Below are 13,948 nucleotides of genomic sequence, written 5' to 3' on the forward strand. Positions count from 1 at the left end.
TTGATTCATAAACAACTAAGGTTGTATAGTTATAGTGCATAGTCAGCATGTTATAAGCATTTAGTAACATTAATAGTATTTAGACAGTTGCTCTTTTTAAAACATACTGTTTTGGCTTTCATGATAGTGTAGTAGACATGAATAGACCAGGAACTCAGCTTAGCAACATCTCACCCAGGTCTCAAAGGAGATGTGAAAACTGTTCTCGGTGTTGAATTTCCAACATAAAGTCAATAGCCATTCCTCAAAATGTGTCGGCATTAACCTTTGACCTGGCTGTGTATCCCCCTCCACCTTCAATATTTTGATTAAAAAATCATACAGTTAACACATCTCTTCCCCATGATCAGTCAAGCTTGCAGTACATGAGAGGAGAGGGCGGTGGAGGGCAGTGTGAAGAAGGAGGGGGGTCCACACAGAAGTCACAGTGTATGACCTGGAGCAGGCCAAACACAGAGGGACGTTATGTGCTACCATTCAGCAGAGAGACAGACAGAGAGTTCCCATTCATGCTGTTCAAAACACCCCCAGGGACCTGGGCTGAGGGATCACACCCTGGCTACTGCTAAACCATGCTCTAGGAGGTGTGTGTCTGCGGTCACTTACCTAAACCAAACCTGGACTTCAGGCTCTCTCTCTGGGATCCCTCAGGCATGTGATGAGTCACCTGGACCATGGTGGAGCTGAAGATCAGGTTAGGTGTGACCTGGTCTCAGTTGGCCTTGTAGACCAGGACTCTTGGAAGGCCAGACTTTGGTTTCTCTCATTTAGTGGCTCATTAGGATAAATATCACCAGCTCAGCGGTTAACTAACAGAGTGATTAATGGTTAGTAGAAGGCACACAGAAAGGCAGTATGGCATACCCACAGGCATCCCCTGTTCTTCTTTTCTTGAGTGTGACTTAAAATGAGGTATTCTGGACACAGGCAAACACACTCTCCAAGAGTAGCAGTGATCATGTGGTAAGAATTCCCAACCCAGCTCATCTTCTCACGCACATCACGAGATGGATCCAAGCAGCCAGCCAAGAACTAAGGAGGGGTCACCAAGATGTCTGGAGTCAGGCCACTTTACTCAGCTACAGCAAAGACCGCTGCCGCCACCAGGGTGTGAAGTCACCCATCTGATGATGGGAGGCGTCCCATTGACACCCAGAGGAGACAGGGACAGTACAGGCTGTCGTGTAGAATGAGTCCACTGAAATATGGTGCTGTCAGAGGAGGGGAGACGCTGAGCAGAGTGGCGCGGGCGGCTGCAGCCGAGGCCTCATCACTCTCGGTGACTGACTTCATCAGCTTTCAGTGGGAAGGATGACGTCTTTAGACTTTCTGTACATACATACATACGGACAGATATACCCCTCACTAACTGGGGGAGTCCTATCTCGCCTCCTGAACATCCAGTCATTTGTTTAAATTGTCTGGGACCATAAACACGAATATCCCAACATCAATTTCTTCCCCTTTCAAAGAAGGGGAGTCTTAATGAAAATGTATTACCCTGTTGTTGCAGCCGTGCGGTCGTTCGGACTCCCAGGGATACTGAAGGAATGAGACATTTGCATACTCCTTTAAAATTGATGAGTGGAGAAAGTGAGAGAACCTAAGTTTGAAGAAGAATACATCTTTGCCTCAGACCAAAACGGGGCCAGATGTTTCAGAGATGAGGCACGAGGCATTTAAACTGTCAGGCTGTGCACTCGAGTGTGTCGTCAGTCTACTACTCAAGCTGCTTCCCAGCCTCGTATAACGCCCATCACTTTTGATGCAAAGTGCTAACACAAAAAGTGAGATGTTTGTTATCTCAGATATATACGGCACACTCTGCTCTGTATAAAATATGTGCAGGATGAGGCAGGATGGGACATTATCAAAACAAATGAGCCAGTGACTGCAGCTGCATGTAAATCAGAATATATATTTTTTCTCACAGTTCAAATGATGGAAACAGTTTTTTCTTCTTGACTTACACTGTGCTCACTCAGTCATTGCTCCCTTTCTCTCTATCCAACCTGGACTCAGGGGTAGATGCAACATAGTAAATGGAAATCCAGGACACAAATTAGTATGATATGTATTGTATGGGTATGGTATGTATCAGTGGCGGTCTGTAACATGTCGCCCTTTCCTGCAGTTGAGTGACCAAAGCGTCCTCTAGTGGTCTCATGGGTGGAATGTTATTAATATTTTTGCGTCGCAAATCTGGTGTTTCTAAGTCAAACGTTTTTTGTTATATTTCATTCATGTATATAAAGTGTAATTGTCATGTGTGCTCCCTCTCCGACCTCTAGGTCACAAGGCTGCTCGTTTTGGCGCACACCTGTCACCATCGTTAACGCACACCTGGAGTCCAGGTGAGTCATCAGACTCACCTGGACTCCATCACCTCCCTGATTACCTTCCCTATATATGTCACTCCCTTTGGTTCCTCCCCCAGGCGTCATTGTTTCTGTTCCAGTGTTAAGTCTGTGCGCTGTTCGTGTTTCTTGTTTTATGTTTGCGATTATTTATTAAAACACTCCCTCCCTGAACTTGCTTCCCGACTCTCTGCGAACAGTGTTACAGTAATATTGGGATGCAAACGAAACATTTAAAAACATTTCAACTCTACACTGAGTGTACAAAACAGTAAGGACACCTAGCTAATATTGAGTTGCACCCCCCCTTTTGCCCTCAGAACAGCCTCAATTCATTGGGGCATGGACTCTACAAGGCGTCGAAAGCGTTCCACAGGGATGCTGGCCCATGTTGTCTCCAATGCTTTCCATGTCTCAATTTTCTCTAGGCCTAAAAATCCTTCTTTAACCTGTCTCCTCCCCTTCATCTATACTGATTAAAGTGAATATAACAAGTGACACCAATTAAGGGATCATAGCTTTCACCTGGTTTTTCTATGTCATGGAAAGAGTAGGTGTCCTTAATGTTTTGTACACTCAGTGTATATCTGACATGGTACAGAGGTCTTCTTTTTATTCAGCCCATAACCATGTGTGTGAGGTGTATACTTTTGTTTCAAAGTAGATTGGTTTAAGACTACCTGATTTAGACCACTGCAGGAAAAGGTTTTAAGATGAGGGTGCATTTTGTTTATGAGCATGGCTTTATTTCTATTATAGCATATAAGATGACTGTCATTCATATTCCTTTCACCCAGCTCAATGTAACATTGACAGGTTTAGGCTACTACATGATACTAAAATGTTCACTATACCTATCATGAGGTTGCTACAACCTAGCCTATGAATGAAAGTTTATAATATAGGTGCACAGATCAAGAGGAAATATATGTTACAAATTTCAATTTGTGGCTAACACTAAGGTTAACTAGGTGGCTAACATTTTTTTATTCTACCTTTACATAACTAGGCAAGTCAGTTAAGAACAAATTCTTATTTTCAATGATGGCCTAGGAACAGTGGGGTAACTGCCTTGTTCAGAGGCAGAACAACAGATTTTTACCTTGTCAGCTCGGGGATTCAATCTTGCAACCTTTCGGTTACTAGTCCAACGCTCTAACTACTAGGCTACCTGCCACCCCATTATCTAGGATAGGGGTTAAGGGTTAAGGTTAAGGTTAGGGTTAGGAGTTAAGGTTAGGGGAAGGGTTAGCTAATATGCTAAGTAGTTGAAAAGTAGCTGAAAAGTAGTAAATAGTTGCAAAGATGCTAAATAGCTAAAATGCTAAAGTCGGGCTACTAGACGTTTGCGTTACACGCAGACCCATTCAACCCGACCAACCACCCTCTTTTAGTTTTTGCCTTAAGTAACCTTCTTTCTTATGTAACCGTATCAAACGTAACATATCATACTAATTTGAGTGTCCTGGATTTACAGTTACTATATTACGTCTAGTCTATGAGACCAGGCTGCTCCATCTCTCCTGCTCTCATTCTTTCAGCCCTCCTTTCCTAAAGACAATCTCTCCTTTCTCTTTAACCACAGAGCAACATGTTAATCCTCCCTGAAAACAAAGGTGAGCCTTTATTCATTGAATTAAGTTGAAAAGCACAGTAAGAGACAGAAGATGAATTACCTGTGGCCTTGATGTTTTGCCACAGAATATGTGTGCAGCAGGCAGGCTCTGCAGATTGAGACCTCATGTCTGGGGGTTATTTTTTGGCACTGTCGGGTTGTATAATAATTCCTTTTCTCTCCTTCCTCTAAATTCAATTATCCTCACCAAGAGAATGCTTGAGTGGGGAGAATAGCAGTCTCAAGTTGTGTCTTCAAGCCTTGTCTCATCGCAAGCCAGCTGGTCAAATTATGTTGGAATACTTAATGATTTTGCAGGTAGTTAGTTCTATCATTGATCTGAGAGTAAGTAAGGATAGAATGCTAAGGCCAAGTCAGAACACTTAGAAGCTTTATAATTGTGTCAGAGGAAGTAAGATGGTAAAGACCAAAGGTGGACAAATGAATATTGATGGAGAGGAGACAGACAGGCAGAGGCAGGCAGAGATACATAGACAGGCCATGGAATGAAGATCCATGTAGCTATGACATGATTAAGTGTTCTGTGACTGGTTATTAGATACATCAATTACCTGTCCACTCCCTCTGGCCTCGTGGGTGTTTTAATAGATGGATCTCTAGGACAGTAAGCTGTCCTGTACCTCTCCTATGGGTGTGAATGGACCTCAACTTTGTCCTGAGTGACGGTCTGTGACACCCTCACAATGAGGATAATGTCAGATTTAACTCTGCAACACTGTACAGCTCACCATGTATTTTACAAGTCACTCATCACCCTCATCGACCCTCCTCACATCCACTGCTTCCTTTCCTAGAGCCTAAGAAGTACAAGACCTCAATTGAACCCCATAGAGCCACGCCAGTAGCATGAGAGTTCTTAGATGCCAAAATGTGTTCCCAGTGTTTACACAAAACTGAATCACATGCCATAACTTGGATTACATTCACACTTGTCCAAGTTTTATGTAAGAGCCTAGAAATGCCTACCCATCCTGTTCATAAAGCTGATGTCAAATTACGTACAGTAACTCACTGCAGTGTACTCTGTTACCCTGTCCTCTCTTTCAAGCAAGCAAGCACGCACACACACACACACACACACACACACACACACACACACACACACACACACACACACACACACACACACACACACACACACACACACACACACACACACACACACACACACACACACACACCTGGAGGACTTTTTTGGAAGTGTCTGTGTACCGTAAGGAAAAGGCTGAGAGCAGCCTGAGCAAATAGCCATCACAGAGAGGAAGTCAGAGTGGTCAGGGTAATACAGGGACAAACAGGAGGAACATAACAACTATGGGGATGACACAGGAAATATTGGACATTTTGTTCTCCGGAGATGAGAAATATTTTCATTCCAAGGGATGACAATGCTTCCTGAGCAAACAACACTGACTTTCGTCACCCAACATATTCAAATCATAATTCTTTACACAATCATGATAAAACATTGCCTTCAAGGTCCAATGCAGCCGTTTTTATCTCCATATCAAACATTTCTGGGTAACAAATTAAGTACCTTACCGTGATTGTTTTACAGTTTTTTCCAACTGCTTACACACAAAATCTTTTCATGTCACATTTTTGAAACCTCTCACTTAAAGTGCAAAACTACACACCAAATATCCAAAACCATAAGCTATTTCTCAGCCTTTGACTCAGTTGTCAATTGCATAAAACACTTTTTTCAAAACACTATACACAATTCTCTACCTAAAACACAAAAATCTAACAGGTAGTGACTTGCTTTCCTTTAACAAACACAACCAATCAAAATGCTACACTTATTCACCAGGTCACACACACACTCCTCACATGTGCAAACACTAATAGCTTAACTGATCACTAACCAATCACTGCTTTACTGTAGTATAGGCCTATAAATAGGTCAAAGGTCAGATTACCTGTTTTGAACAATGAATGCCAACAATGGACAGAGAGCAAGAGGAGTAGGAGGAAGAAGAGGACGAGGGCAAAGAAGAGAAGGAAGGAGAGCCATCTCTGATGAGATTAGGGCAACATTTGTTGATCATATGATCAACCACGGTTTGACCTTGATTCGATTTACAGTGGCGTCCATAATTCGAACCTTCAGAAATGAGAACAGGTATGCAACTATCTAATGACTATTTTAGCATTACAGCAATGTACTGTAAAATACGTACGCCTGCATAGTATTGCATAAACATTTGTAACTCTAAGCCATCCATTTACTGCACTGCATTGAATGAATGAGGTTGGTTATCATGCTGTACTACATTTTTTTTGTACATTGTTTACAGTCCCTATGCTGAACACATACTGTGTTTGAATTCTGTACAGAGTGGAAAGGCAAAGACATCATGGAGGACGAGGACGAGGACGCTTGTTTACAGATGTACAAGAGACTGCAATTATAAATATGGTTTTGGCCAACAATGCAATTAGGATTCGAGAGATAAGAGAGCATATCTTGAATAATGACACCATATTTAACAACATCAATGCTGTAAGCCTGTCGACCATACAACGCATCCTCCAACGGCACCGAGTGACGATGAAACAACTTTACAAGGTGCCATTTGAGAAAAACTCTGACAGTCAAGAATATGCGACATGACTTTGTAGAGGTATGTATGCAACACTACTTCCAGTACTTCAGACATACCATATTTACTCATCTGTATATCCTTTTGTCTGTTACAGAGAATATTGGAGCTGGATGCCCATGTAATTCGCCATTAATTTATTTATGTGGATGAGGTTGGCTTCAACCTCACCAGAACCAGGCGCTGCGGAAGAAATGTAATAGGAAAGAGTGCAATTACCAATGTCCCTGGACAGCGTGGGGGTAATATAACTGTGTGCTGCCATCACTCAAAACGAGGTCCTCTATCACAATGCCACACTGGGTCCGTACAACACCGGCCATATGCTCACTTTTCTGGATGCAATTTACACAATACTTGTCCCTGATCCAGATCAGGAGCCTGCTAGATTTGTGGTTTTATGGGTCAATGTTAGTTTTCACCGGGATGTTCTGGTCCAATACTGGTTTGCCACCCATCCACAATTTTGTATAGTGTTGTACCTACCCCCATATTCACCTTTTCTAAATCCCATAGAGGAATTCTTCTCAGCCTGGCGCTAGAAAGTGTATGATCGCCAACCCTATGCTCGCATGCTGCTTCTCCAGGCAATGGAGGACGCATGTGGGGACATAGAGGTTGCCTCTGTCCAAGGTTGGATACACAATGCTAGGAGATACTTCCCTCGATGTTTGGAAAGAGAAAACCTATCTTGTGATGTGGACAAAGTATTGTGGCCAGACCCAGGCCAGAGAAGAGATGACTGGACTGCCCCCTCGGGACCCCACACACACAATTGCGTTCTTTACTGTATTCTAAAGAATATACTTTTGGTTTACATATGTTTATGCTTTTGTTGTATGCTACTGTATACAACAGTAATGTTTGGCCTAATAAATATTTTCTGTTTCTACATTGCATTTGTGTTTACAGTGTACTTGTTACCCCTCTCAGCAGATTACTTTCACTGTAGAACATTGTATTGAAATGTAGATATAAGCCTATGAAAGACCATTGAGCTTCAGATTTAGAACAACCTTGTTTACATGGTATATCCAAAAATGTACTATTATGAAAGCAGTGTTTGCCATTTGATGCAAATGCTTCATTCTGACATGTGTTTATGGCATTTTGAATGCAGTGTTACATTTTGAAGGAGATGTGAGGCATTTTGCATTTTGTGTGTGCAGTTTTGGGAATTGTGTGTAGAGTTTTGAAAAAAAGGAGACAGTTTTGAAAACGTGTGTAAGCAGTTGGAAAAAACATTAAAATGGTTAAATTTTGCTAGGACTGTCTGGGTGTGGTTTGAGTGGGGAGGGGGAAACTGAAAAATAGCTGTTATTTGCAGAGAGGTTTGGAACTCTCTTTCTTATTGGTCTAACTAATTTACCGCATGGTGATGTCACCATGGAAAGCCGAAACTCCCTCCCACCAAAACACACTGATATTTCACTCGGTCTTTTCAAACAGCTTTTATACTAAAAGGGCATTGATCATTATCACTATTTCACAGTATTATTCCAACCTTATAGTATGGAAATATATATAAAATACAGGTAATCTCATTTTTGACTGCACCGGGCCTAAAAGTAAAGTTGAAGTGAGTTTAACAGAGGGCAAATCCCTGTTTTTATAATCTTATCCTGCTGCATTAGTAATACAGGAAAAGTATCGGCCAGACTGTTACACAGGCAAACAGTCCCTCCCTCACAGTATGAATCTAGGCTGCTCCACTCTCCTGGTGAGACAAGCCTGTGAAATATCCTCAAACACTTTCACTCAGCCTCTCTCTGTGTGTGTGTGTGTGTGTGTGTGTGTGCGTGCTTGCGTGTAGGTGGGTTGTATCTGTCCTCTTCTCCTTTCATTCTCTTCCATTGGGTTTTTCAAAGAAACCAAATCAACTCTTCTTTGTTTGAAGAACCTTCTAATAACCCTTTCTACCGAAGGTGATTGTTGCTTTTAGGAGGTCTTCAAACGGGTGGATATTGCTTGCTGTGATGTGTTCTATACCCCCTACTCAGGCTTTCCTGTTACCTCTTGTTTCTTTAAGTGTGTATCACTAACCCACATATTTGTAGTCTAGTTAGATTGGCCTGTACTGTGGGGTCAGGAATGCTCCGTAAAATAAGCCGTAGCCCTTCAGCTGCTGTTGGAAAAGCATCATTATAGAGAAACACGTCAACAAATGTTACTTTTCAGTATTGGGGTCATTTGAGAAAGCTTTTGCTTTTTATAAAAAAGGCTACACTTATTTTTGTTTCTTTACCGAAGGCACTGTGTGCCCATATCCATATTCTTATATGGACATCATGGCATTGGATGCTCATGCTGATGTTCAACTGTAAAGCCAGCCCAATCGAGCTGATCTTGCAACATGTCTCCGGACAGGAGATGTGTGCTCTGTTTCAGGCTCACTAACATCGAGAGAGACTGATGACCACCAAGCCTGCTCGGAGACACAAAGTAATTAGTTGTGCGATATCACATGATGAATGCACCACACAAATGAGACAGCCGTGTCTCTTGCTTGGCCATGAAGAGCTGTCTGTATATTTGTATTCACCGTATATTTTAGTGAACCTGAAAAGGTCTGTTTTGCATTCCTGCCTGGGTGCTGCATGATAAATGTACACGACTACACAGACAGACCTACAGTAAATGCCATAATGCATTAAACATACCTTCACCTGACATTTTCAGAGTAGGAAACCATAAATAACTTTTCAATATTCAAATCTCAGGGCGTTTCTGAATCAACAGCACTGTTTGTCTGGATGTGTGGCCTATTATGTGAACACTCCTGAGCAGTGTAATCCCAAACTGACCATGGAATTCTTATTCACACACAAGAGGAAGAATAAAATGAAGGCCCCTAACAAAATGGCTGTATGTCCAAATCCTAACATGAGATACACATATGAAACTGGAACTTACTTTTCAATACTTTCCAGCATTGAAGTTTGGTCTAAAGTTTATGTCTCATGCATGCAGATGTCCAGAAACCTTGAATACATTTTTGATCCATTATTGTGTTATTATCCCCCAAAATGCAACATTTTTTTTTTTTAACACAGTGACAGAAACCACATCGGTAACTACAGCCTGTAAACAACAGTCACATGTCAGTCTAAACACCTTATAGAGAGAGGTGTAAATGTACGTCTTTATTAGGTATGTCATTTTTGACAGGTGTTCAAGAACAGAAGAACTCAAGCAAATCAACATATACTCATATATTTAATAATACCTGCTATAATCCACAAGTCTAATAGTGTCATTCCATTGATTGAATAGAATCTCCTAATCCTAATTATACTTTCCACCTGTCTTGGTAAAAATACAATATCAAGAGCAACCAGAATACAAAGAAGTGTTGGTCAATGTTAGCACTGATAGACTACTATGTACAATCTTAAAATGTTAATGTTAACGTGTAATATGGTATATAAACAGCATACAAGACTAGACCTGATTTGCATTTGTTCATGTTTCTAAATCCTTTCTCTTAAGTGTTTTACTGTAGGTGTGTGTTGCAATGGAGTTTGTGTGGGAGGCCATAGTGGGCCATCATCACAGGGATGTGTAATAGAAACCGTACACTCAACTAGAAACAATAGCTCACTCTTTTAGAGGTAGGTAGAGGCGGCATTTCGGCACTCTGTCTGTCTGTAATGCCAAGCTAAACCTACTAGTGTAATGCATCACAACGATAGGTTTTTACCACATTAGTTTCTTCTTTACAGTCACTCTCTGCCGCAACACACTCAATTTGAACAAATCAAATGCATGATCTGGATTTGCATAAAAAAACTATATATGAGTTCCTGGAATTTCACAAATACAGCAACAATTTAAAACAGTACTAAAGACCCTTTCGTTAAAAAAAGAGAAGAATCCAAATACAATCAATAAAGCAAGTACAGTTCTCCATAGATAAAACCATGCATCAGTGGGTTAATTATCATGTACAGTTCTCCATAGATAAAACCATGCATCAGTGGGTTAATTATCATGTACAGTTCTCCATAGATAAAACCATGCATCAGTGGGTTAATTATCATGTACAGTTCTCCATAGATAAAACCATGCATCAGTGGGTTAATTATCATGTACAGTTCTCCATAGATAAAACCATGCATCAGTGGGTTAATTATCATGTACAGTTCTCCATAGATAAAACCATGCATCAGTGGGTTAATTATCATGTACAGTTCTCCATAGATAAAACCATGCATCAGTGGGTTAATTATCATGTACAGTTCTCCATAGATAAAACCATGCATCAGTGGGTTAATTATCATGTACAGTTCTCCATAGATAAAACCATGCATCAGTGGGTTAATTATCATGTACAGTTCTCCATAGATAAAACCATGCATCAGTGGGTTAATTATCATGTACAGTTCTCCATAGATAAAACCATGCATCAGTGGGTTAATTATCATGTACAGTTCTCCATAGATAAAACCATGCATCAGTGGGTTAATTATCATGTACAGTTCTCCATAGATAAAACCATGCATCAGTGGGTTAATTATCATGTACAGTTCTCCATAGATAAAACCATGCATCAGTGGGTTAATTATCATGTACAGTTCTCCATAGATAAAACCATGCATCAGTGGGTTAATTATCATGTACAGTTCTCCATAGATAAAACCATGCATCAGTGGGTTAATTATCATGTACAGTTCTCCATAGATAAAACCATGCATCAGTGGGTTAATTATCATGTACAGTTCTCCATAGATAAAACCATGCATCAGTGGGTTAATTATCATGTACAGTTCTCCATAGATAAAACCATGCATCAGTGGGTTAATTATCATGTACAGTTCTCCATAGATAAAACCATGCATCAGTGGGTTAATTATCATGTACAGTTCTCCATAGATAAAACCATGCATCAGTGGGTTAATTATCATGTACAGTTCTCCATAGATAAAACCATGCATCAGTGGGTTAATTATCATGTACAGTTCTCCATAGATAAAACCATGCATCAGTGGGTTAATTATCATGTACAGTTCTCCATAGATAAAACCATGCATCAGTGGGTTAATTATCATGTACAGTTCTCCATAGATAAAACCATGCATCAGTGGGTTAATTATCATGTACAGTTCTCCATAGATAAAACCATGCATCAGTGGGTTAATTATCATGTACAGTTCTCCATAGATAAAACCATGCATCAGTGGGTTAATTATCATGTACAGTTCTCCATAGATAAAACCATGCATCAGTGGGTTAATTATCATGTACATTCTTCTTACAAAGCTACAGATAACCTATTTGGCATCTGACCAGTGTTGGTAGTTAAAAAAGACAAATCCAATGTAAGTTTCATTCTGAAAAGCACCTTGAAAATAAATGGCAACTAAGCTTTATGTCTTCCTGTGAGACAAAAACAAAAATGAAGGACGAGGAGGAAAACTGACATTGACTGTATTTAGAGGCGGTAACGCTCTAGGTTCTGACAGCCTCTTTATGTTGAGGGACTACTTGATGGAGACGAACGCATGCAAACAAACAAGACCTGGCTTCTCCACTCTCTGTCGTCTCTCCATAATATCACACTATGCAAATGTGCTCAGAGAATCACAATGTTTCAACCTGGCACAAAGAGGCTGAGAGAAGAAGAAAAACAACAACACTATAATGGTCCTAGTGAGTCACTGGCTGGGCTGCCATGTCACCCTCCCAGACAGCGTGGATGAATGCACCATTTTTTTTTTTTTTGTTGAACTGCAGTTGAGCCCAGACTCATCTGGGACCACTAATATCAGCACCAGCTCCATTTCACACCTTATTTAAAACTAAACCGAGCCACTCTGCTCACAGCTGTGAGCAACGTATTCACAATGTCCAAGATGTTTACTATTTCATGGACAAAAGCCTCATTAAGGCTGTCAGTGTAGAAATACGAGCAGTGGGGTTGGTCTGGGAGAGAAGGTTATGGATAATATAGAAGGATAACAACAATGGAGACGGTGGGAGACTGGAGTGATGAGTTTGGTATGGGTTTTCAGTTTGTGTGCTTGTGTAAATATCCCCATGTTTTCTTCAGTGCCACTGGAACCCTTGTTCACTCTGGGCCCAGGAAACCAAAAACAGCACAAACAAAACAACAGCAACAACAATAACAAAATTAATTCCATTCACATTTCAATGGAACAGCACTGTCCTGGAGGACTCACCCTTCCCACGTCCGATCAGGACCTTCAGGAAGGACACAGAACAAACAACACAATGAGGTGGGTGTTGATAACACAGAGAGACAGAGAGGTTAGCCTACCTGTCCACACATTCTTATTGAAGGCCCTTTCTGTAGACCGAGGCAACGTTATTATAGTAAACTTAAACTGAAGCTAAAACAAAAACCAATCATGAAAATACTATTTAGAAACTGAAATGAAATAATGAATAAACCCGTTTGAAAAACTAAAACTATTATCTTTGACTCCAAAACGAACTCAAATTAAATAAAACAATCATGAATTACTGTATGTTGTTTCATTTTGTCCCCTAAACTTTGGACAGAAATCAAATTTGGTTTTCATGCTTTTGGGGTGTTTTAAAGTTACTGAAATGCTGCCAGGAGATGGGTAAGTTTCAAATAGGCCTAGTTTGTGCATCACTGTCACTAGCTATCACTAGCTAACAAGGAAAGAAATTGGCTAAGTAGCCAACTTCATTCGCCTTTAGGAACGGACTGGTTGAAATGTCAGATGAGTAGGTGCATTTTTAGCCCAGTGGGCCTGTCTAACTTTTTTGTTGTTGCACAAAATCATAATAATGGGGGCCTTAAATAAATAAAAATGGGCTGGTGAGGGGGCCTCAAGTGAAAATAATGTCTGGTTTATCAGGGCTGATTTCTGGTCCCAGTCTGCCCCTGTTCGTCTTATATGTACCACTAAAGTTAAAAAGCATTGGATTGGCGTAAACATGGGTGAGAGAGAGTTTCCTTCCACCATATTTTTTAGTACCAGTCTCAGCGCTTGAGATGGAGTTTATAATTTAAACCTGATCAATCAGTCCCAAAAACCTTACAATACAAATGGCTCAACATGCTTTCTGTCCCTAACACAAAAACGAAAACTGAAATTAAACAATAAAAAACCAAAATTGCATGTTTGTTGTTAGTTATTCGCAACTAGGACATACCTAGAGGGTATATACTGTCATTATATGTTTCTATATCGTTCCAATGTCAAATAAAACTTCACATATCACTGTTGTCTCATATAGGGTGACATGGTTTTCTGAATGCTTTAGCCCACTCACCATTTAATTATCTGTGTACTCCATATATACTCCATAGAACTAGAGGTGATTTATCACCTCACCTGTACATTGTCATTGCTCAG

The 13,948-nt window shown here is 40.6% G+C and overlaps 1 protein-coding gene across 1 annotated transcript in view; it reads right to left on the bottom strand.

Annotated features, from left to right (window-relative positions):
* Positions 1–9,727: 9,727 nt before the first annotated feature.
* Positions 9,728–13,948, bottom strand: part of LOC109886922 (lysyl oxidase homolog 1) — a 31,634-nt gene continuing 27,413 nt past the window's right edge. Inside the window, exon 7 of the mRNA XM_031810305.1 lies at positions 9,728–12,800. Within this exon, the coding sequence (XP_031666165.1) occupies positions 12,794–12,800 (7 nt within the window). The 3' untranslated portion in view covers positions 9,728–12,793. The remainder of the gene's footprint in view (positions 12,801–13,948) is intronic.

This window comes from Oncorhynchus kisutch, linkage group LG3 (genome assembly GCF_002021735.2).
Source record: "Oncorhynchus kisutch isolate 150728-3 linkage group LG3, Okis_V2, whole genome shotgun sequence".
In the NCBI taxonomy this organism is placed as follows: Eukaryota; Metazoa; Chordata; class Actinopteri; order Salmoniformes; family Salmonidae; genus Oncorhynchus; species Oncorhynchus kisutch.